The sequence below is a fragment of the Phyllostomus hastatus genome, unplaced genomic scaffold, assembly GCF_019186645.2.
Source record: "Phyllostomus hastatus isolate PE091 unplaced genomic scaffold, TTU_PhHast_1.1 phas_contig_148, whole genome shotgun sequence".
NCBI classification, from domain to species: domain Eukaryota; kingdom Metazoa; phylum Chordata; class Mammalia; order Chiroptera; family Phyllostomidae; genus Phyllostomus; species Phyllostomus hastatus.
Window position 1 is genome coordinate 315,791 of NW_025333607.1, and position 25,799 is coordinate 341,589.

The 25,799-nt window shown below is 41.4% G+C and overlaps 2 protein-coding genes across 5 annotated transcripts in view; one reads left to right on the plus strand and one right to left on the minus strand.

Annotated features, from left to right (window-relative positions):
* The first annotated feature begins 3,126 nt into the window (after positions 1-3,126).
* Positions 3,127-7,757, plus strand: LOC123831927. Its single transcript, XM_045859271.1, is given in 6 exon segments — positions 3,127-4,140; positions 4,289-5,137; positions 5,139-5,189; positions 5,191-5,832; positions 5,834-5,887; positions 5,889-7,757. Coding segments are annotated over 6 exon segments (4,479 nt in total).
* Positions 7,758-12,712: 4,955 nt separating this feature from the next.
* CHRM3 (cholinergic receptor muscarinic 3) overlaps positions 12,713-25,799 on the minus strand; it is a 458,960-nt gene continuing 445,873 nt past the window's right edge. For all 4 annotated transcript variants that reach the window (XM_045816546.1, XM_045816556.1, XM_045816537.1 and 1 more), the window contains one exon: positions 12,713-16,000. In XM_045816546.1, coding sequence (XP_045672502.1) covers positions 14,209-16,000 — 1,792 coding nt within the window. In that variant the 3' untranslated portion in view covers positions 12,713-14,208. The remainder of the gene's footprint in view (positions 16,001-25,799) is intronic.

The following is a 25,799-nucleotide window of genomic DNA, read 5'->3' on the forward strand; positions in this document are numbered from 1 at the left end:
AACTAAAATCTTTTCCACTGAGATGAGAAACAAGACAAGGTTGTCAGAGTGGTAGAGTCAGAAGCCTATGCTAAATCTCTGTGGTTCTTACTGGAGTGACCATAGGCCTAACGTTCTTGTGTGTCCACTTGCATATGTCCAAGTGCACTGTCCATCTTCATGCATGATGCTGTAAATATACTGTATGTCCAATTAACAATAATGCTAAGATTTTCCCATTTTGGAGCCAGTTAATAAAGCATCATGCAGTTAGTTACAAACTTAGGTTCAGTTAGTTACAAACTTAGGTTTAGCATAATTACTCTATGAATTTGATCATATTCATTTTTATTATGTCAACATGATGCTCCATTCTCAGGAAGTAACACTAAAGCCAGAAAAAGAAAACTGGAATTCTCTAGTTCTGAAGAGCAGGAAGATTCTTGTCTCTGAAACCAATCTCTCAGGTTTGGAGTAATTACTTACACAGCATTAATCATGGAATAAGCTTAATAACTACAAAACAGTGTCGTGAAAATACAAGAAGAGAGAGCTTGACTTAAATCTATGAAGGAAAGTAGTAAAATTGCCCTTGAACCTATTACAGTCTGGAGCTGACACTATTGACCAAACCATGTTTGATACACATTACATTTGAGAAAAACACTATAGGGAGGGGGGATGTTAGATTGTAAAAGGATAACTGTACTGGGTGCTGCATTCTGTGGTTTCAGTTCCATTATTGGAAAGAAGATTGCAAAACCAAAACAAACACCAACTACCCAGTGACTATTTGTTAGGTTGTTGGTCCTCAGATGGCCCTGGACTGAAGTGGTAATTTTTAATTTAATTTAATTTATTATTTTATTTCTCATTTCTTTGTTACCTGAGGACATGTTCACCAATATTAGAGAGAGAGGAAGGGAGAAAGAGAGAAAGAGCTATGTGAGAGAGAAACATCTGTTGGTTGCCTTCTCTATGTACCCTGACCTGACATTGAACTCTCAGTCTTTTAGAACACAAGACAACACTCCAACCACCTGAACTGGCTGGCCAGGGCTAAAGCGGTATTTTAAACAATACAGTTCCAAGTTTACTCACAAGACATGATAGCTCCTTAGATTTTATTGTATTTAAATGTAATAAGTAGATTAATCTGATGGAGATAGAATCACACACCATATAGCAATGTGGACGATGGACTACATTTACAATGACAGTCCCATAAAGTTATAATGGAGCTGAAGTTCCTCTGACAAATGGAAGCATTTGTGATCCTGGGAATTTTTTTTCTCTGATGGGAGCATTATCTGTGGGACTTGACAACAAATTCCCTCTCACTCCCAGCACCTCAATTTTGAGTACACAGATGACATCCCAATACATTGTCCACTGTACCTTTTATATGTTTAGATATACTTAGATAAACAAACACCATTGTGCTATAATTACCTACAGTGATCAGTGTTGGATGCAAGGAAATTAAGAACTAAGTTTAACCTTAATAGGCGAGAACTACATTGTAGCTAAAATAAGAAATGATAAAGGAGACAGAGTACAGTAAGCAGAGCTCCCTGTATCTAGCAGACGCTCTCCTCCAGGGAAGGCTAGATAAGCAGTGCTTTGTAGTTTTTTTTTAGTAAGAAGATAGAAGGGTAGCTGACTGGAGCCAGATTACTAGGCTAATGAACAAACAGCTTTCCCGCCTTATGAAAGAATGCTTGGTTTGAAATTCCCTGCGCGGTCTTTGTATGTGAATTACTAACTGCCACGTCTGCTTCTGTATAACGCTTGCTTACCTGCCCATATATAAGGACGTAGTTGTAAGCGCTGGGCGCGGCTCTCAGTTGTGGCTCCTAATAGCCGTGTGCCTCTGGCACGTTTGGAGAGTTCGCCCCTGCGCAGGTTAAACTTGGCCAATAAAGAAACATCTTTGGTACCCTGAAAGTCTCCAATATTCATTCTTGAGTTTGCTGGATGCAACATTTGGAGGCCCCAGCGAGATCACAGTTCGGAGACTGGAGAGACGGCTCGAGCCGGGTGAGTAGTGAGGATCCTCTATCTGTTCCCGGTTTTGGCTCCGGAGTAGGGAAACTACCCTGTGGTGGTAGGTGGGACGCTGCCGGCAGTCCACCCAGGGGCTTCCAAGAGGCGGGACGCCGCCTGGAAGTTTTTCAGTTACTGGGAAAGAAAGTTCCGTGACCGGTCACATTAAAGAAGGAACTTTTGCGCTGCGCTGCGCTGCGATTGAAATATTTGAGTGTGTGAGTGAACGAGCTCGTGAGTGACTGTGTTTGTAGCCCCACGGGGAAACCTACGGGGCATGAGAGGGCCCTAACCTGCGGTTCCTGTGTCAGGTCATATGGCATAACGGCTGGCAGTCTAACCCGGACTCTGATCGGGCAGCCTTAGCCAAGATCGACATCACCTCGCGAGAGGGCAGGCCAGGCGGGCGAGCAACTGTGTTCTGTGTCTTGTTTTGTCTGCGCTGTGTTTTGTCTGCGCGTTGTGTCACAAGTTGACTTCTGAATTACATGCCTAATTCGTGTGTGAGGGAAATTGCCTTGTCTGTCGCCTTGTTGGTTTGTATTGTTTGTCTCTTCTCCTATCTCCCGGACCTCATCAGAATGGGCCAGCAGGAGTCAGTACCAGGCTCCCCATTGGACTGCCTGTTGAGGAATTTTTCAGATTTCCAGCGTAGAGCTAGTGGATATGGCGGTCTTCCACCCGATTCGGAATTCCTGCGTACACTCAGCCAACTTGAATGGCCGACTTTCGATGTGGGGTGGCCAACCGAAGGCACTTTTGATTTACCAATTCTTTTTGCAGTGCGCGCAACTGTCTACAGGATTCCACATCCCGACCAATTTGTATACATAGATGTATGGGTAGACATAGCAACGGAACGGCCGGGTTATATAAAGAAGTGTTTGAAGGGGGAACCAGAAGGGGAAAAGGGCGGTATGTGTGACCACCCCTGGTGGTAGAGGGAAGGCAGGCCTTAACCCCGGGCCTAAACCAGGGAGGTCCCGACTGTATCCAGTCTTGCCGGGACCACTAGAGGACTCTCTAGATCCGGCAGACGCGCCTCCCCCTTATCCCCCTAAGAGTCTACCCGATTCTTCCAGTCAAATCGGACCTGCCCCTATGGTAGGTGGGAGTGCGGCTGCCGGAGGCGCCGGGGGACTTCTGAGCCCACCCCATACGAGAGGAGGAACCCCCTACGCATCGGGAGGGGATGGTGCGGCCATTTTGCCCCTGCGAGAGGCGCCGCCAGCACCGGATGCACCGGCACGGGCCCCTCCACGCTTGATTTATGTTCCTTTTTCTACCAGTGATTTATATAATTGGAAGCATCAGAACCCCCCATTTTCTGAGAAGCCTCAGGGGCTGATTTCCCTCTTAGAGACTATCTTTAGGACCCACCAGCCCACGTGGGATGACTGCCAGCAGATACTGCAAACCCTATTCACTTCTGAAGAACGAGATAGAATTGTTAGGGAGGCAGCCAAGGCCATTTTAGGAAATGAAGGAGAAACCCTAGCAGGGAGGAGAGAAGTTGAGGACATCCTCCCTTCTCAGCCTCCAAATTGGGACCCCAACACTTCGGGGGGAAGGGACGCGCTCCTCCAGTATCGCCGGGCTCTGCTTAGGGGACTGAAAGCGGCTGCTAGGAAGCCCACAAACTTTAGCAAGGTCAGTGAAGTGATCCAAGGCCGGGAGGAGTCACCAGCTGCATTTCTAGAGAGATTAATGGAGGCTTATCGAGTCTATACACCTTTGGACCCGGAGGCAGAGGAAAACAGGAGACTAGTGAACATAGCTTTTGTCACACAGGCCAGTCCAGACATCAGGAAGAAATTGCAGAAAATAGAAGGATTTGAGGGAGAAAACAGGAGTAAGCTATTAGAAATTGCCCAGAAAGTTTATGTCAATAGAGATGATCCTGAGATAGGTAGGGCAAAAGAGGTTGCAAAGATTCTATTGGCAGCCCAGCAGCCTGAGAAGGGAAAGAAAAAAGAATACAAGGGTAGAAAAGCGGGACCGGGAGGCCGGCGAGACATCGGTAGGAACCAATGTGCCTTCTGCAAGGAAGAAGGGCACTGGAAGCGGGATTGTCCAAAGCTGAAAAAGAGACAAGAACCCGAGATGGCGCCTCCGGTACTGCTACAGACTCTTGACTGACGGGGCCGGGGCTCTATCCCACTCAGCTCCCGAGAGCCCATGGTAACTTTGAATGTCGAAGGGAAACCTATAGATTTCCTGATTGACACGGGAGCTACCTATTCGGTTTTGAAGCAGCCACAAGGGCAGGTGCAGAAGGCAACCACAAAAAATAATTGGGGCAACAGGCAAAGCAGAAGCATATCCTTGGGCCACCGCACGGGTAACTAACCTAGGAAAGGGAACAATAACACACTCTTTCCTAGTAATTCCAGACTGCCCCTATCCGTTACTGGGAAGAGACCTCTTACAGAAGCTTCAAGCCACTATTACTTTCAGACAAGCCGATGACTCTTCTTCAGAAGATCGAGAGGCCGGAGTCAACTTTGAGATAACAGTCCCGTTGTCTGAAGAATATCTAGTGGCTACCCTCCAGGAAGGTAAGGAGGGAACTGTAGGGGTCCCCGATGAGCTATTGACAACAATACCTGGCGTGTGGGCTGAAACCAATCCGCCGGGGTTGGCGGCGCACCAACCCCCTGTCGTGGTGCAGTTAATGAGTACGGCCAGCCCAGTGAGGATACGGCAATACCCGGTCCCAGCACGAGCAAAGCAAGGGATTGTGCAGCACTTGCAGCGTTTGCTCAAGGCTGGGATACTCCGCCAGTGCCAGTCGGCTTGGAATACTCCCCTGCTGCCAGTCCAAAAGCCAGGGACACTGGACTATCGCCCTGTGCAGGACCTGCGGGAGGTGAACGCGAGGGTAGAAACGATTCACCCTACTGTGCCAAACCCGTACACCCTGTTGAGCTCCTTGCCGCCAACACACACCTATTATTCTGTCCTCGACTTAAAGGACGCTTTCTTCTGCATCCCCTTGGCCCCACAAAGCCAAGATATTTTTGCCTTCGAGTGGAATGACCCTGAAAACGGACTAGTAGGTCAGTTCACATGGACTCGTCTACCACAGGGGTTTAAAAATTCCCCCACCATTTTTTAATGAGGCCCTCAGTAGGGACTTGCAAGCTTTTCGGTCCACACACCCTGTCGGTTGTAACCTTGCAGTATGTAGATGATATTCTCATAGCTGCCAAGGACAAAGAAGAATGCGAAAAAGCCACTGCTGACTTGCTGCGAGACCTGGAGCGGATGGGATACCGAGTCTCCGCCAAGAAGGCCCAGATAGTAGCACAAACTGTAAGTTACTTGGGGTATGACTTACAGGGGGGGCAGAGGACCCTATCCAGCCGACGGATCCAGACGGTCCTACAAATCCCGGAACCGACTACCAAGCGACAGGTACGTGAGTTCCTGGGGGCAGTAGGATATTGTCGGCTCTGGATTTTAGGGTTTGCAGAACTAGCCCGACCCCTGCATGAGATAACCCAGGGAAGAGAAGAATCATTTGTGTGGACTGATAAAGAAAGACAAGCATTCCAGAGCCTAAAGGAGGCATTAGTGTCTGCCCCGGCTCTGGCCTTGCCTGACCCTGCCAAACCCTTTCAGCTGTTTGTAGCTGAGAAAGGAGGAATTGCTCTAGGAGTGCTTAGCCAAGAACTTGGGCCGTGGAAGAGACCGGTAGCCTACTTATCAAAGAAGCTCGACCCGGTAGCATCAGGGTGGCCCACCTGCCTGAGGGCACTAGCCGCCACATCTGTCTTGGTCAAAGAAGCAGGCAAACTAACGTTGGGGGCAAGACATCCGAGTGATTGGGGAACATTACATAGAACAGGTCCTAAAAAACACCCCCCGATCGTTGGTTGTCCAATGCTCGGTTGACGCACTACCAAGCTCAATTACTCAATCCGCCGTCGGTTCAGTTCTTGAAAACTACGGCGCTCAACCCAGCTACCCTCTTGCCTGAGCCAGACTCCACAATAACTCATAACTGCAAGCAGGTACTCGATACAGTGACAGGTTCCCGCCCAGACCTGAAGGATCAGCCATACAGCAAGGTCGACCTGACCTTGTTCACAGATGGCAGCAGTTTTATAGAGAGAGGACTGAAACGTGCGGGAGCGGCAGTGACCACTGTAGACGAAGTATTATGGCAGAGGGCTCTGCCTGCAGGAACATCGGCCCAGCGGGCCGAACTGATTGGACTCGCCCAGGCACTGCGGATAGCAGAAGGGAAAACTGCAAACATTTACACTGACAGCCGGTATGCTTTTGCCACCGCCCACATACACGGAGCAATATACAAAGAGCGGGGCCTCCTAACTGCAGGAGGCAAGGACATTAAGAACAAGGATGAAATCCTCGCTCTATTGGAAGCCATATGGTTGCCAGCTAAGGTTGCTATTATCCACTGCAAGGGACACCAAAAGGGAGACTCCCCAGCAGAAAGAGGAAATCGTTTGGCCGACTCGGCCGCCAAGCAGGCAGCATTGGGCCCCCTAGAAACTGTACTTCCCCTTTTACCTCAACCAAGAATATCCACCCAGCCAAGTTACACCTCTGAAGAAAAACAAGAGGGAGAGAAATTGAGAGGAATCCAAAATCAGCGGGGATGGATAGAGCTGCCGGACTCGAGACTTTACCTACCCCGGGGAGTCCTAAGACAAATCGTTGAAGAAGTTCATAGAAGTACCCACCTAGGGCAAAATAAGTTAGAACAACTAGTCAAGAAATATTATCTTGGGCCTAATCTCAGAGACATTATCCGGTCAGTCACAACTAGGTGCCAGACCTGTGCAAAGGTAAACGCATCAAATAAGAAATTACCACCATTTGTGAGATACCGAGGGAAGGCACCAGGAGAGTTGTGGGAAATAGATTTCACAGAAATGACTCCAGGGAAGTCAGGATACAAGTACTTATTAGTGTTAGTGGACACGTTTTCAGGGTGGGTGGAAGCGTTCCCCACCCGAGGAGAAACGGCTTCTATAGTTTGTAAAATGCTCTTAAGAGAAATTATACCCAGGTACGGTATCCCTTTAGCAATAGGTTCAGACAACGGGCCGGCTTTTGTATCCAAGGTGTCACAAGAGTTAGCAGCTAAGCTGAAAATAAACTGGAAACTCCATTGCATCTATAGGCCCCAGAGTTCAGGGCAAGTAGAAAGAATGAATAGAACATTAAAAGAAACCATAACTAAATTAAGAGAGGAGACCGGCGAAAACTGGACTGAGCTCCTTCCTTTCGCCCTCTTTAGAATCAGATGTACCCCATATTTTGAAAAATGGACCCCTTATGAACTCATGTTTGGACAACCTGTTCCTTTGGTACCACATGTAACAAGAGAAGAGATAAGCATGACTAACCATAACCTCCTCAAGTCTTTGCAGGCACTACAAGAGATCCGGAGTGAGGTCAGACGGCTGCGAGGCCAGGGCGTGGTCAACTCCAGCGACCAGCCCCAGAACTGTACACCACCTGACCCTGGACAATGGGTATGGGTTCGAAACCACCGACAGGGGAATCTTGAGCCACGATGGACAGGACCGTACCAGGTATTGCTGAGCACGCCATCTGCAGTCAAGGTAGCGGAAAAGCCCTATTGGATACATCTCTCTCACACCAAGCCAGCAGACAATCCCGAGGGAGGAGCTCAAACATGGACAGTAAAAAAGGACCCAGACTGTCCCTTAAAGCTTACCTTCTCTCATGCCTGACCCTTGCTGCTGGGGTAGTGGGCACTAGCTCCTTAGAGAAGCAGGAATGGGTACTAATAAGAACTGTAGACGGCATAGTAATAGCTTCCAACCACACCTGGGGAAACGCTCCCGTAACCTTAAAAACAGACTTGTCAAAATTCTTTGATGATAAACTTTGCTACAGGGGAGATATGAGACTGTTGCCGAACAGCCCACGTGCCCCATTGCAAGGGGGGTACGCGGGCCAATGCTGGCACCTGTGAGAGGTACTCCAGCTCCCTAAATAGGGCTCTGTGGTATACTACTTCCTATGGGTGCCCAGAACCGCCATCCAGTAAGCGGAGGACTTGTGGGTCAGGGCCAGACTACTATTGCAAGAACTGGGGATGTGAAACCTTAGTAGAAAGAACTGAATGGACTCCTGGGGGAGGGCAAGACAGACATATTCAGCTGAGGCGAGAAAAGACGAAGACCCCAGGAAATGGCTGGGATGAAGATTGCGCTGCCGATAATTGCAACCCAACGGTTATTACAGTGCTCAATCCCAGCGATCTAGAGTGGAAGAAAGGAAGAACGTGGGGACTTAGACTTTATGTACGGGGAACTGACCCGGGTACATTCTTTACTGTTAAGCAACTGCCCATACAGGGCCGACCCCTGCTCAGGGGTAAAGGAAGATTACCGCCTAGACCACAGCCCCCTCCGACTGGGACCACTAACAGCCCTGACTATGATATCACCAGTAGCCCCGAGAACTTGAATGACTCTGTAACAGAAGGAAGCATACATAGGGAAGAAGTAACCCGAGTCCCTACCAAGGCTGAACTAGGTTATGAAATATACCCGAGACAAGGGGCGAATGCCCTAGGAATAGTAGAGAAAGTATTCCCACTATTCAATGAAACTCAGCCAGAGATAACCGAGTCTTGTTGGCTGTGCCTGAGCCCGCGGCCTCCATTCTATGTAGGGTTAGGGATGAATTCCACAGGGACAGGAGGATTTGTCAAGATAAACTTAACAGACACAGATTCCCATCGAGAGCAGAGCCAAATAGAAGAGTGCTTCACTGAAGGATCCTTAACCCTAGCAGAGTTCCATGGGAAGGGTACTTGCTACTTTACAGGAAATCTCACCTCACCTGGCTCGAATTATACAGATTATTGTTTGAATCAAGAGTTTGTGCCGGCTTCTGAGAAAACCTCATTGTTAAAAGCCCCAGAAGGCATATGGTTCATATGTACCCAAGGGATCTATAAGTGTCTCATGCTGACTAACCCAGAATTTTGTGTAAGCGCATACATAATCCCACAGGTGTATCTATATGGAGGTAACCCTGAGTTCTTAACTGACTCCTCAGAGAGAGTAAAAAGAACCCCACTGTTGATCCCTATCCTAGCCATTTTAGGGATAGCAGGATCAGCTGTTGTAGGAACCACTGCCTTAGTGAAAGGTGAAACAAGTCTCAGGCAACTATCCCAAACGTTCTCAAAAGACATCACTCTGCTCCAAGATCAAATAATATACTTAGAGAGACAAGTAGACTCCCTTGCAGCAGTAGCACTACAGAATAGGAGAGGCTTAGATCTCCTATTTTTACAACAAGGAGGATTGTGTGCAGCACTAGGGGAAGAATGTTGTTTCTATGCTAACCACTCTGGAGTTATTAAAGAAAATATCAAAACCTTAACAAAAAGATTAAAAGACCGATCAAGAGAAGATGAGGATACAAACTGGTATGCCTCTATGTTTAGACTATCTCCTTGGCTAACCACTCTGCTATCTGCAGTAGCAGGTCCATTACTATTAATAGTTATAGCCCTTATATTTGGGCCCCTTATACTAAATAAGTTACTTAATTTCATTAAGGAAAGGATAGAAGTAGTTAAGCTAATGGTACTGTCCCAGCCCTATACCATCCTTCCAAGTGATGAATCAATGGTTTGATTACCCCTAAGAGAAAACGGGGGAATGTTGGATGCAAGGAAATTAAGAACTAAGTTTAACCTTAATAGGCGAGAACTACATTGTAGCTAAAATAAGAAATGATAAAGGAGACAGAGTACAGTAAGCAGAGCTCCCTGTATCTAGCAGACGCTCTCCTCCAGGGAAGGCTAGATAAGCAGTGCTTTGTAGTTTTTTTTAGTAAGAAGATAGAAGGCTAGCTGACTGGAGCCAGATTACTAGGCTAATGAACAAATAGCTTTCCCGCCTTATGAAAGAATGCTTGGTTTGAAATTCCCGCGCGCGGTCTTTGTAGCTGAATTACTAACTGCCACGTCTGCTTCTGTATAACGCTTGCTTACCTGCCCATATATAAGGGACGTAGTTGTAAGCGCTGGGCGCGGCTCTCAGTTGTGGCTCCTAATAGCCGTGTGCCTCTGGCACGTTTGGAGAGTTCGCCCCTGCGCAGGTTAAACTTGGCCAATAAAGAAACATCTTTGGTACCCTGAAAGTCTCCAATATTCATTCTTGAGTTTGCTGGATGCAACAATCAGCACAGTAGCAGCTGCACAGTCTTGCAGCCCAGGAGCAACAGGTTGTATGCAGTCCAAGTGTGCAGTTGGCTGTCCCATCTGGGTGTGAATAAGTGCCTCTGTGATGCTCACATAGTAATTAAATCTCTGAATGACATATTTTCCAGAATGAAACTTCATTGTTAACTGACACATGGCTGGATGAAATGAGAAAATTTCAAGTTTTCACCAGAGATACCATTACATACTCATCACTGCAGTTGCTTATTTAACATCATGCCTCAATTTTGACCTCTTTACTACAAGAGGGAAAATTGGAGATGCTTTAGTGTTGTTGCTCAATTTAGGCATAAGAAGACAAACCAGAGATTTTAAAAGAAGATAACATGTGTGACAGAGGTCATATAACTATAGATGACTGAACTGGGCAAAGAACACAGGGTTCCTCCTTCTAAGTTCAGTGCTTTCTTGTGTTGCTGTCCTCTGAAGCTGCTGTGGTGGACTGCCCAATTTCACAGTGTTATGTCCCATATGAGAATCATCTGTGTCCATATACATTCAGGACACTGAAGATGATCCACAGGCTCCTTATCTGTATCACTATTGTCTACATCATGCTTCTTCCTGGGCCTGAGCCTTGGCTTCCTTCATCCATCCTGATGCAGCCCCTATGGCATCAGAGCTCTTCCCTTCTACTTTTCACAATTAGTACACAAACGGTTCTCAGCCCCCAGAGCAATGAACTTGGCCATTTGCATCACAGGACTATTGTCGAGGAAGGTGGATCTGCCTTCCAGATCTTTAGCCTCTGCAGCTTCTAATGCTTATGCTTTCTTGTTTGTTTTTCCTGTCACATTCCATAACTATTTTACATGAAAGAGTGAACCTAAATGGAACATAGAGAGTCAAGACTGGATTTAAGACAAGAGTGATTCAGGGTCATTTACAGAACTAGCACAGAGACCGTAGGCAGGTGGTGGAAAGAAGAGAAGAGCCAAGGGAAGTAGAGGCCCAGAGGGCTCACTTCTCTAGTCCATTTGACAAAACCCGGGGAACACAGACTGGGAGAATGGAGGTGTGTGTGTGTGTGTGTGTGTGTGTGTGTGTGTGTGTTGAGAGGGGTGGTCATGTGCACGTGTAGTTTATTTTAGGTGTGATTATTTTGCTCTTTTAAATAAAATAAATTATCATGAAAGATTTTCAAACTTGATTCATGTGGAATAAAATAGTGTGATTTCCCATTTGAGAATGTAAATGCTGCATATCTTTTCTGATGACAGCCGCTGGAGAAATGCAGGGGAAGCTATGTCTGGTTACAAAAACTACATCTTTAATTTTACTTCTAAATTGTCCATATGCAAAGTAATGGGTTTTTCTTATTTTCCTTTTTCTGTAATTGATCTAAAAGTTGGACATACCTTTCTATAAGCACAGCCAATAAGTATTTTAAATCAACTTTTATCCACAGGAAATGTGAAAACAATTATCTGATTAAACCGGTAACAGAAAAGAAGAAATGAAGTCTTGGATTTGAATCTTCTCTGCCATTTTTAGCCTCATAAAAGGTCAAGGATCAGGAGATAATCATGGTTAAGAATTGTTATTAACCTTTGCAGTTCTTCCAAAGCTCAGGGTTTCTCCATTTCTTAAATTTAATTCTCTCTATTTATTGACCTTGTTTTTAATACAAGAAACAGCCCTTTGACATGGAGGCAGTTTCAGAGCTTTGAAAATAATGAAAATTACTGAAGTACGGGGAGACTTGAATCAGCATTCACACATTTATTAGCGTCAGGCCAACTTGAGTAATTAAATATAGATGCAATTGCTCACTAGACATTGCACAAGTGGGTAACATTACAGTCTATACAATTAGAAAAGAGTTTCTAGTTTTTCTTGTTCTTTGGTTAAATGTGGGCCAAATAGAATCATTCAATTACACCAATTTGCTTTTTTTCCCCTTGCCATATGATTTCAAACACAATGGTGGAGAGTGCTTTGTTCAGTCTTCATCAAGTTGAACTAAAGAGTGGTTTTAACCATTTATGTTGAAGTTACAGTTGAATTTTTATTACCTAGAAAGAGTTAGGTACTTGTTGATGCCCACAGAATGACATTTTTCTTCTTAGCCACGTGAAAGCTGAGTGTACCCTTCTCATTGGTCTAGTGGACCTTGAAGAATCACTTTCAAGGTATCATGGCAGAAGACTGAAGAGTAATATTTATCAACATTAAATAGACACTTGGTGAAGTATGCATAAATATTTCTTTGTATAAACATAACACAAAATTAAATAGTTTAGAAACACAGACACCACTGAGCACAGGTCCACTGTTGTCAAAGTCATCTGTAAACACCAGCTCACACTGAATACAAAAGCAGCTTCTACCCTGACTCTGGCCATCATGGAGGCCCTGTACAAGGTAAGATTGCTCCTCAGCCACCCCACCCCCTCCCCCCTCCCCCACACAACCCCAGTTAAAGGAAAAGAAGGGACCCCCAACAATTATAGCAGCAAAAAAATGACACTAAGAGCAGCATCCCTCCCCTCCCCCAAATAGAACATTTAACATTTTGGTCAATTCGGAGAACAAGATAAAATAATTTTTAAAAAACTTTTAAAAAGTCAATTTGAAGCATAACTTTTCAAACTGTGATTCTTTCTTCAGAGGACATGCAGCTTCCTAAGCTCCACCTACTAGGTGAAAGTCACAAGATAAAGATCAGGAAGCACTGGCCAGAGCTAAATAACAGAGATGTAAGTTTTTCATTTAGAAGATGCCAGGTAGCAAGAAATTAAACGCCAGGTTCTTCTTCGTCACCCCTCACAATGTCTTTTTGCTTTGCTATATGGATTGCTGTGTATGACTTTTAAACATGACACTACTATTGAGTTGTAAGCAGTTTAGGTAGCAGAAGTTTTCTTTGGACACATTCAAAAATGAACGATCAAATTCACACATGCGGACATGGTTTATTTTTTGAGCTCAGAGGGCCCAATTTGATTTAGCTCTGTTGAGGATATCAACAAAATGATAGTTTACTCTCAGAGTCTGGTCAAGCCATGGTGCCTGACCTTGATCACAAGGGGGTCCACTCTGCCCAGACCTGCCGAAAGGCAGGGCTGCTTTCCACTGAGTATTCCCAGGATGGTTTGTCTAAAACATCCCTGGTTTTGAAAACACCACACAGGTTTTATTTCACTTTTATGTTGTGTTAGGATCCTAGAGAACTTCAGTTACCAAAGTACTGAAAGCCTATATTGTAGGAATAATTTGTCAGTTAAGTGATTCCCATTATATTATACATTGTGTGTGTGTGTGTGTGTGTGTGTGTGTGTGTGTGTAGGTGGAGCTCACACACACATATATACTTACAGATTTTTATTTGTACAAAACTTGGACTGCACCAAACAGTACTTTGCAGAAGTAAGAATCAAGTCCGCAAATAGAGTATAACAACACGCCAAAGAGAAGACAGAAAGTTCTATTGGGACAAGAACGTTCAGCTTAGCAATGTATGAAATAACTTCAGAACTGCCAATTCACTAGTCTGACCTGTTCTGAAGAAAAATCTGAATCAGCACTTTTGGGATCCTTGTAAAAAACGTGGCATCTAGGGCAGCTAGTAATGCTTATCTGAAATTCCTGAACTAAATGAAATTAAAAGAACTATGCAGATCAATTTTGGTGTATAATTGCTATGAAATAATTTTCCCCTTTAAGAAAAAACACTTAAAGTCTATTTCAGAATAAATTTCTTTATATTCAGTAATATGTTTTGTTTTTTTTTTTGCTGAATTGCTGAATTGCTATTTGACTTTTTATATCAAAATGGGACCTTTTATCCAATGGTTCAGTAAACAGGCAGCTTCTTTCTCATCTGACTGATAGGAACATTTTTATCACCAGAAATCACCCATTCCTCCTGACTCCCTGCTAAGGTTTGTGGGTTGATGTGTGCATTTGGTCACTGCTATTGACAAAACCTCATTCTACAAGTCCTGCTCAGGCACGCGCTTGTGAAAAATCACTGACTGTCTTTGCTGGTACTGCTGTTTGCGCCTCTTCCTTTTGTCACATTGGCATAGCAGCAACATCTTGAAAGTGGTTCTGAATGTTTTGTTACACAGGGCATAGCACACGGGGTTCACGGTGCTGTTGATGTAGCAAAGCCAGTAGCCCAGATTCCAATAGGTTTTGGGTATACAGCTGTCACAAAAGGTGTTCACCAGAACCATAATATTGTAGGGGGTCCAGGTGATGATGAAGGCAAGCAAGATGGCGCTGAGGGTCTGGGCTGCTTTCTTCTCCTTGATGAGTGACATCCGTTTTCGCTTAGTGATCTGACTTCTGGTCTTCAGAGCAAACCTCTTGGCCAGGGTGGCTTCCTTGAAGGACAGAGGTAGAGTGGCCGTGGTCTTACCCACCGAGGAGTTGATGTCAGAAGTCTTGGCTGAGTCCACGGCTGACTCTAACTGGATGGGGAGCTTGGAGAAGCTTTTTTGAAAACTGCCTCCATCATCCATGCTCCTCTGGGCCTGCAGTTTGCTGGCCTTTTTCTCCAAGTCTACTGACCCAAGCTCTTCATTGGGCACCTGCAGGTTATCAGATGAGGGTAATTTGGTGGAGTTGAGGATGGTGCTGTGACCTGGAAGCTTGAGCACAATGGAGTAGATGGCTCTTGTCTCTGAGCCAATGTCTTCCTCATCAGAGGACGCAGAGTTTTCCAGGGAGGCAGCAGCATCATTGTTGTTCCAGCTGTCACTGCTGCTGTGGTCTTGGTCTATGTGCTCAGCACTGGGCTTCCAGCTCTTGGTTGGGAACCAGAAGTTGCAGCAACCGTACTTTCTCCTGGCTGAGCGTTTGATGCTTTGCTGTTGAAGCTCATAGCTGCTGCAACTTCGAGAACTGCCTGTGGGTTGGACAAAGTTTTCTGCCTCTGCTTCTGTCCCAGAGGCTTGTAGCCCGGCAAGCTCTTTGGTACGTTTTTCAGTTTCCTTATAGATCCTCCAGTATAAAATTGTCATAATGGTGACAGGCATATAAAAGGCGGCAATGGCTGTGCCAAAGGTAATGGTGGGCTCACTAAGGAACTGAATGAAGCACTCCCCTGGGGGCACAGTTCTCTTCCCAACAAAGTACTGCCAGAACAAGATGGCAGGAGCCCAAAGGACAAAGGAGATGACCCAAGCCAGGCCTATCATCACACCAGCTCTTTTTGTTGTTCGTTTAGCCCTGTATGTGAGTGGCCTTGTAATGGAAAAGTACCTGTCAAAGCTAATCACCAGAAGATTCATAACTGATGCATTGCTAGCCACATAGTCAATGGAGAGCCAGAGGTCACAGGCCAAGTTCCCTAAAGCCCATCGATTCATGATAATGTAGGTAGTAAACAGATTCATTGAAATGACCCCAATAATCAGATCAGCACAGGCAAGGCTTAAGAGGAAGTAGTTATTGACTGTCTTCAGTTGCTTGTTGACTTTAAATGCCACTATCACTAAGATATTGCCAATGATGGTCACCAGGGCCAGGATACCTGTTAAGAATGCAATGAAGACCACCTGCCAGATGGTATGACCTCCCAGAGGGTCACTGATGGTGCCATTTGAAACAGAGAAATTCCCAGCTGCTCGAGAATTGTTGTGACTGCCAAAATAAGTGCCTGTTCCTGGGGGCAGCCCTGAATCTGGGGAGCCAGGTATCCAGAAAGAGCTGATGTTTGGAAACAAAGACGAAGTTGTATTGTTATTGTGCAAGGTCATTGTGACTCTTTGACATAGTCTGGAGAGAAAAGAGAGAAAAAAGAGTTAGAAAATGTTCTGCCTTTGTTTGACTTATTCTTTGCATTGCATACTTTAAAAGACACAGAAGACCTATTATAGGATGCTGCTTCTCAGAGAGGTTAAAACATCAAATTCATTCTCTTACTTTAAAGGTGAGGAGTCTAGGAGAGGCAGAGATTGGTTCATTCAATGTGCTTACCCATATTTTCCATATTTCTAAAAATATACCACATATACTTCCACAAAACGCTGTTATCAGACAAAACCTTCTTTCTCTTATTTTAAAGAGAGAGAAAATATTTGATGCTTATATGATACTAAGCCAGCACTGGTATATCATTATACCACTTGATATGTGAAACATATCCATTTGCATTTTATCCTCCTAACCCACAGCATTTACCTATCATATGCTTTAGGATTTAAGACCACAGAGCCATTTAAGCTTCGTTGGGATGAGGAACATCATCCAGGAGTAATGGGAAAAACATGTGTGAATTACATCACATTATATTATCTCTTTAAACCACAGATAGAATAAGTTGATTCCTTGTAATGCATGCTAACAGTATACAAGGCAGCAATCTTATGCTTGATAACATGAAGAAACTTTACCAGATTGTTCTGCATTGATGAAACCAGTTTGGATATTTTTAATCTATAGAAATATTTTTAGAATCTTTTTGTTTTTCAATTACAGTTGACATACCATATTATATTAGTTTCAGGTGTACAACATAGTGATTAGACATATAACTATTGATGGACACTTAAGTTATTTTTATGTCTTGGCTATTGTGAATAATGCTGCAATGAACATCAGGGTGTATACATTCTTTCAAAGTATATACCCAGAAGTAGAATTATCAGGTTACAAGGCAGTTCAATTTCTAATTTTTGAGGAATCTCCATAGTGTTTTTCACAGTGGCTGCACAAACTTGCATTCCTGCCAACCATGCATGAGGGTTTACTTTTATCCACAATCTCACCAGCACCCATTGTTTGTTAATTTATTGGTGATAGCTATTCTGACAGGTGGGAGGTGACATCTCATTGTGAATTTAATTTGCACTTTTGTAATGATTAATGAAACTGAGCATCTTTTCACATGTCTACTGGACATCAGTATGTCACCTTTGGAAAAGTGTCTGTTCAGATCCTCTGCCCACTTTTTAATTGGAGTGGGTTTTTTGGTATTGAGTTATATGAGTTTTTAATAAATTTTGGATATTGACCATTTATTGGATGTATCATTGGTGAATACCTTTTCCCACTCATTAGACTGTCTTTTTTAATGGTTCCTTTGCTGTGCATTTTTTAAATTTTTAGTGTAGTTTAATTTGTACATTTTTCTTTTGTTTCCCTTGACCAGAGATATATCAGAAAAAATATTATTAAGATCAATAAAGTCCATTCTTACTTTTCTTTCATTTCTGATTTTATTTGGATCCTCTCTCTTTTTCTTGATGAGTCTAATTAAAGGTTAATTACTCTTGTTTATTATTTCAAAGAACCAAAACTCATTTTTACTGATTACTTGAATTATTTTTTAAACCATATTTTGTTTATTTCTACTCTAATCCTTATTATTTCCTCCCACTCACTTTGGACTTAGTTGTTGTTCTCTTTATAGTTTCTGTAGGTGTAAATTTAAATTGTTTATTTGAGATGTATCTTGTTTCTTGAGGTAGATCTGCAATGTTATGAATTTGGCTCTTAGGGACTGCTTTTACTTGTCCCACAGAATTTGGATTGTGTTTTCCTTTTCATCTGTCTCATTGGATCGTGCTGTTATTTTCATTTGTCTCAAGGTATCTTTTTATTTTTTTTCTTTGATCTCATTATTAACCCATTAATTGTTCAGTAACATTTTTTATCCTCCTTGTATTTGCATGTTTATCAGGGGATTTTTTTTTTTGGTAATTACTTTCTGGTTTCACACCATTGTGGTGAAAGAAGATCCTTGATATGATTTCAATTTTCTTAAATGTATTAAAACATATTTTTGCGGCTTATGATGTGGTCTATCCTAGAAAATATTTCTTGTGCACTTGAAAGTAATGTGTATTCTGTGGCTTTGGGAAAAAATGCTCTGAAAATATCAATTAAATTCTAATATCATCCTGGCTGGCATAGCTCAGTGGATTGAGCATGGGCTGTGAATCAAAGTGTCACAGGTTCGATTCCTAGTCAGGGCACATGCCTGAGTTGCAGCCCATGACCCCCAGCAACTGCACATTGATGTTTCTCTCTCTTTCTCCCTCCCTTCCCTCTCTAAAAATAAATAAATAAAATCTTTAAAAAAATTCTCATTCGTTATTTAAGGACCTTGTTTCCTTGTTCAATTTGTCTGGGAGATCTACACATTGGTGTCAATGGGGTGTTAAAGTCCCCTACTATGCCTGTAATCACTCCTTTTATGTCCATTAATGCTTTCTCCATATGTTTAGGTGTTCCCATGTTGGGTGCAGAAATGTTTACAAAGATTAATTACTCTTGTTGGATTGATCCTGTTATCATTATGTAATGTCCTTCTTTGTCTCTTATTATATAGTCTGTATTTTAAGGTCTATTTTGTCCTATATAAGTATTTCTATATGAGCTTTATTTTGTTTCCATTTGTTTCAAATATCTTTTTCTATCTCTTTTATATCAGTCTGTGGGCGTCTTTTGATTTGAACTGTGTCTCTTGTAGACAGCATATCTTTGGGTCTTGTTTTCTTATCAATTTAGTGACTCTAAGTCTTTAACTTGGAACATTTAATCCATTTACATTTAAAGTGATTACTGACAGTTATGTATTTTTTTACATTTTATTATTTATATTTATGTTCCTCTCTCTTTTCTCTCTTTTTTTCTTAAAAAGGACCCTTTAACATTTCTTGTAATACTGATTTGTTTTTTATGAACTCCTATAGCTTTTTCTTGTTTGGAAAGCTCTTAATTTTTTATTGAATTTTAAATTATAGCCTTGCTGGGTAGAGTAGTCTACGTTGTATGTCCTTGCTTTGCATCGCTTTGAATGTTTCTTGCCAATCCATTCCGGCCTGGAAAGTTTCTGTTGAGAAATCTGCTGACAATCTTATTGGAGCTTTCTAGTAGATAACTAATTGCTTTTCTCTTGGTGCTTTTAAGAGTCTCTCTTTGTCTTTAACCTTTTGCATTTTAATGATGATGTGCCTTGCTGTGGGATTTTTTGGTGCATCTTGTTTGGAACTATCTGCACTTCCTGAACTTGTGCGTGTTTTTTTTTTTTTTCCCCCTTCACCAGGGTAGGGAAATTTTCTGTCATTATTTCTTCATATAGTTTTTGAATCCCTTGCTCTCAGTCTTCTCCTTCTGGTACCCCATAATGTGGATGTTGTTGTGCTTGTTCCAGAGGACCTTCAAAACATCCTCATTTTTGCTTTTTGTTGTTCTGATTGTTTTCCACTATCTTATCTTCCAAATTGTGGATTTGATCTTCTGTTTCATCTAACCTACTGTAAATTCCTTCTAGCATATTTATTAAAGTATGTTCCCTCTTTTCTCACTTTGCTGAGAGTTTTTATCATAAATGTTAAATTTTGTCAAAGGCTTTTATCTGCATCTATTGATATGATTATATGATTTTTATTTTTCACTTTTTAAACTGAAATCCTAAATGTTTATTGCTTTTGGGTATTTATTTTTATATTCAATTTTTAATATACATTACTGATTATTTTATTAGAGTTGTCCCATTTTTTTCTCCCCTTTATTGCACTCCACCCTCTACCTCCCTCTCCCTTCTCACCATCATTCCCCTACCTTAGTTCATGTCCATGGGCCATACATATAAGTTCTTTGGCTTCTCCATTTCCCATACTATTCTTAACTTCTGCCTGTCTATTTTGTACCTGCCATTGATGCTGCTTATTCCCTGTACCTTTGCCCCATTTCCCCTCTCCCCCTCCCCACTGATAATGCTCCAAGTGATTTCTATTTCTGTGAATCTATTCCTGTTCTAGTGTTTGCTTAGTTCATTTGTGTTTTTCATTTTTTTGTTTGTTTTTTTAGGTTCGGATGTTGATAATCATGAGTTTGTTGTCATTTCACTGTTTGTATTTTTTATCTTTTTCTTAGATAAGTCTCTGTAACATTTCATACAATAACGCATTGGTGATGATGAACTCCTTTAGCTTGACCTTATCTGGGAAGCACTTTATCTGTCTTTCCATTCTAACTGATATCTTTGCTGGATACAGTAATCTCAAATGTAGGTCCTTGCCTTTCATGATTTTGAATACTTCTTTCCAGCCCCTTCTTGCCTGCAAGGTTGGTTTTGAAAAATCAGCTGAGAGTCTTATGGGAACTCCTTTGTAGGTAAACTCTCCTTTTCTCTTGCTGCTTTTAAGATTCTCTCCTCTTTAATCTTGGGTAATGTAATTATGATGTGCTTTTGTGTGTGCTTCCTTGGTTCCAACTTATTTGGGACACTCTGAGCTTCCTGGATTTCCTGGAAATCTATTTCCTTTGCCAGATTAGGAAAGTTCTCCTTCATTATTTTTTTTTCCAAATAAGTCTCAATTTCTTGCTCTTCCTCTTCTCCTTCTGGAACCCATCTGATTTGGATGTTGGAATGTTTAAAGTGGTCCCAGATGTTCTTAAGCCTCTCTTCATTTTTTTGAATCCTTGTATCTTCATTCTGTTGTGGTTCAATGTTTATTTCTTCCTCCTGCTCCAAATCATTGATTTGAGTCCCAATCTCTTTCCCTTCATTATTGGTTCCCTGTATATTTTTCTTTATTTCACTTTGCATAGCCTTCACTTTTTCCTTTAATTTGCCATCATACTCAACCATTTCTGTGAGCATCCTGATTACCAGTATTTTGAACTGTGCATCTGATAGGTTGGCTGTCTCTTCATCACTTAATTTTATTTTTTCTGGAACTTTGATCTCTTTCTTTTGGGCCATATTTTTTGGTCTTGGCATACCTGTTAGGTAGTGAAGGGTGGAGCCTTAGCTATTCACCAGAGCAGGGTAACCCACATTGCTGCATTGTGGCACTGCTAGTGGGGGAGAAGTCAGAGAAGAAACAATGCCTCTTATGCTCTCTGACAGCTTTCAATCACTTCCTCTGCTACCCACAAGCAAACTGGGCCCTTCTGGTGCTGATTCATGGGTGGGTGTGTTTGTGTATGTTCTAGGACCCTGTGGGTCTTTCCAATGAACTCTCCTGTGAGGCTGGGAGTTTCTCCTGCCACCTCAACCCCCACAGGTTTTTTTTCATTCAGAAGTTTTGAGGCTTTATTTCCTCCTGCTGGAACCCAGGGTGGTGCAGTCTGTCTCGATCCCTAGTTGTTCCTCCCACTTTACCCACATGCAAATGTGGGACCACCCACTCTGCCAGCCCCCACCTTGCCAGGTGTCCTCTTTGCCCTGGCTGCCCATCACCACCCCTCCTACTGGTCTGCATGAATGTTTCTTCTTTAACTCCATGGTTAAAGACTTCCATACTGTTTGGAAGTCTTCTGTGGTTGTCAGACTTTCATACAGTTCAATTTTCTGGTTATTTTTTGTTTTTAAATTTGTTGTTGTCCTTCTTTTGGTTGTGCAAGAAGTCAAAGTGCATCTACCTATGCCTCCATATTGGCTGGGAGTCCTTTTTCATTTTGTGTAAGTGGTGTATCATGTTAATTGATTTGTGGATAATGAACAACTTTGCATCTCAGGACTAAATCCCACTTGCTCATGGTATATGATCTTATTAATGTATTTCTAAGTTTGATTTGCTAATATTTTCTTGATAATTTTTGTATCTATGTTGATCAGAGATATTGGCCTGTAAGTTTTTGGAATGTCTTTGGTTTTTGTATCAGTAATGTAGGCCTCATAAGTAGAGGAGCCTTTTCTTCTCTTCAATTTTTTTTTTTAATATTTGAGGATGGGTATTAATTCTTCCTTGAATGTTTTGTAAGATTCACCTGTAAAGCCATCCAGTCTAAAACTTTTGTTTGGGGAGAGTTTTCCAATTACAGATTCAATTTTGTCAGCAGTTATTAGTCTTTTCAGATTATCTGTTTCTTCTAATTTAGCCTTGGAGGACTGTAAAAGGGATGATTCCCCAAAAAACAGAATTTATTTATAAAAAATTCTGTATTTATTCTTACATATTTAAACTTCAGTCACTTTCAAAGCACTCCCTGCTTGATGCAATACACCTATCAAGACATTTTTTTCCACTGCTCAAAACAGTTTTTGAATTCATCAATTTGGATGCCTTTTAGTGCTTCTGCCATTTTTTGTGTCACCTCTTCTACGTTGGCAAAAACATTTTCCTTGAGGACTTTATTCACCTGGGGAAAAGAAAAGTTTCTCGGGGTGAGATTGGGTGAATAGAGAGAGTGAGGCATGGGAGTCATGCCATTTTTTTGTCAGAAACTGCTGAATACTCAGCGTGGTATGGGCAGGTATGCTCATAAATCACCCATCATGAAGTGGGCACATGCATTGAAAGAGTCCTCAAAAAAATGCAGTGAGGTCAAATTCAACCTCTCATAACAATGCCAGCTGGTACACTGATACGGATGGGTTCCTAGAATACTCATCATGTCGGGGAAGCCTGTACTATAAGGGGACTTCCCTCCTGAAGATAATTGTTTTTTTTTGGGGGGGTCCCCCCTTGTATGTTTCTAGGAAGTTATCCATTTCTTCTAGGTTGTCCAATTTCTTGGCATATAATTATTCACAGTATTTCCCTATAATCCTTTGTGTTTCTGCAGTGCTCGATGTCACTTCATTTTTTTCATTTCTGATTTTATTTATTTGGGTACTCATTCTCTTTTTCTTGATAAGTCTGGCTAAAGGTATATTTTGTTTATCTTTTAAAAGAACTAGCTCTTGTTTTCATTGATTCCTGTATTTCTAAGGCTCTATTTTGCTTATTTTCATTCTGATCTGTATTATTTTCCTTCTCCTATTCATCATGGCATTTGTTGTTCTTTTTCTAGTTCCTTTAGGTATAAGATTAGATTGCTTATTTGAGATTCTTTTGTTTTTTTCGTGAGGCATGCCTATATTGCTAGAGTTTCCCTCTTAGAATAGAACTTCTTGAGCTAGGTCTCATATATTTTGTTTGTATAATTTATGTTTTATTTGTTTTGGAGCATTTTTAAATATTTATTTATTTATTTTTAGAGAGAGGGAAAGAAATAGAGGAAGAGAAACACTGAAGTCAGAAAGAAACATTAATTGGTTGTCTCTTTATGCACCCAACTAGTGACTGAACCCATAACTCAGGCTTGTGTCCTGACTGGGAACTGAAATGGCAAACTTTCACTTTGCGGGATGATACCTAACCAACTGAGCAACACTGGTCAGCACTTGAGGTATTTTGATTTATTTCTTGGTCTCACTTTTAAACTATTCATTTTTTTACTACCATGTTATTTGATCTCTATGTATTTGTATTCTTTTAGCTTACTTTTAATTGATTTCTAATGTCATACCACTATAATCATAGGGGATACTTTATATGATTTCAATCTTCTGAAATTTACTGAGACTTGTTTTGTAGCCTAACATATGGTCTATGCTGAAAAATGTTCCATATGCACTTGAAAAAAAATGAATATTCTGTTTTGGGGTGAAATGTCCAAAAATATCAATTAAATCATCTAGTGTAAGGTGTCAGTTAAGGCCACTATATCCACGTTGATTTTCAATGTGGTGTTAAAGCCCCAACTATTACTGGAATACTGTTAATCACTCCTTTTATACCCATTGATATTATCTTCACATAATTAGGTGTGTCTACATTGGGTATATAGATGGTTATAAAAGTTATATTCTTTTGTTAGATTGATGTTTATCATTATACAATATCCTTCTTTTTCTCTTATTACAGTTCTTGTTTTAAAGTTTATTTTATGTGATATAAGTATTGCTACTACAACTTCTTTTATTCTCATTTACATGAAATATATTTTTCCGTCCATTCACTTTCAGTCTGTGTATGTCTTTTGATTGGAAATGAATCTCTCATAGGTGACATATGTACAGGTCTTGTGTTTTAATCCATTCAGCCAACCTATGTTTTTTGACTGGATAATTTAGTACATTTACATTTAAAGTAATTATTAATAAGCATGTAGTTATTACCATTTTATTAATTGTTTTCTCATTGATTTTGAAGCCCTTCTCTCTTCCTTTCTTATTCTCTTGCTCTCTTATATGTTAATGACTTACTATAGTGCTGTGTTTGCATTTATTTCTTAGTGTTTCTTTTATATCTCTTATTGGCTTTTGGTTTGTGGTTATCATGTGCTTCCTATATTTCAAGCAATGTTTATACCACTTTATTTGGAATTTATTGTCTTTTAAGTTTGAGCATATTCTAAACACTACCTGCTTCCATGTTTATGTTTAATTCATTAGTTATTACTTCTTTTATGTGTGTGTGTGTCCCTTAATTTATTGTTATAACCACACTTGGAATGCCCACTTTCACATTTTAACCTTTGTACTAAACTTAAAGTTGGTTGATTTACTGTTTACAAACTGTTTGCTTTTGTCAGTGACAATATTTTCCTATGTTTTTTATTCATATTTTTATTTTTATTTTCTAATTAAAGAAGTTCCCTTAATTAGAAGGGACTCATTTAGTGGTGATGAACTCCTTTAGCTTTTTCTTGTTTTGGAAACTCTATCTCTCCTTCAAATCTAAATGATAGCCTTGCTAGGTAAGGTAATCTTTGTTGTAGGTCTTTATTTTATATCACTTTGAATATTTTGTGCTAGTCCCTTCTAGCTTGAGAAGTTCTTGTTGAGAAATCATTTGACAGTCTTTTGGGAGCTCCTTTATAAGTAATTAACAGCTTCTTTTGCTACTTTTAAAATTCTCTCTTTGTTTTCAACCTTTGCCATTTTATTATGATGTATCTTGGTGTGAGCCCCTTTGGGTTTGTGATGTTTGCAACTCTCTGCACTTCTTGAAATTCTATGTCTTTCCTTATCAGGTTAAAAAATTTTCACTCATTACTTCTTCAGCTAGATTTTCAATCTTTTGCTCTCTTTCCTCCTTTTGGTACCCCTATGACACAACTATTAGAATGCTTCATATTGTCCCAAAGGCCCCTTAAACAATATTTATCTAATTTTTTGCTGTTCTAATTTGCTGTTTTCTGTTAATTTTTCTATCAAATCCCTGATGCTGTCCTCTGCTTCATCTAATCTGTTGTTGATTACCAATAATGTATTTTTAGTTTCAGTTATGTTATTCATTATTTCTGACTGGTACTGTTTTATGGATTCCATCTCTTTTTTGAAATTCTCACTAAGTTCTTTTACTCTTCTCCTAAGTTCATTGAGCATCCTTATAACTAGTGTTTTGACATCTACATCTGGTAGGTTGCTTGTCTCCATTTTATTTATTTCCTTTTCTGAAGTTTGTCCTGTTCTTTCATTTAGGACATGGTCATTTATCTCCTCATTTTGACTGACTCCCTATGTTTTGTTCTGTTTTGTTTTTTTTTATGTATTAGGCACAACTAGCATGTTCTCAGCCTTGGTAGAGTGCTCTTATTAGTAGGAGTCCTGTAGGGCTCAGTGGTATAGTCTTCCTAGTCACTTAAGATGTGTGCTCTATGTATGTCCCTTGTGTGTGATCTCCTGTTGTTAGGCCTTGGTTGCTGTTGGCCTATCAGTAGGTAACACTAACCTTCAGGCTGACTAGTTTTGAGGGCTGGCCATGACTACAGCTGACAAGTTGTGTGTAGGCTGACCCAAAAGAATGAGTCACTTTAGTAGGGTTCTGTTGCCAGCTGAGTCTGCCCT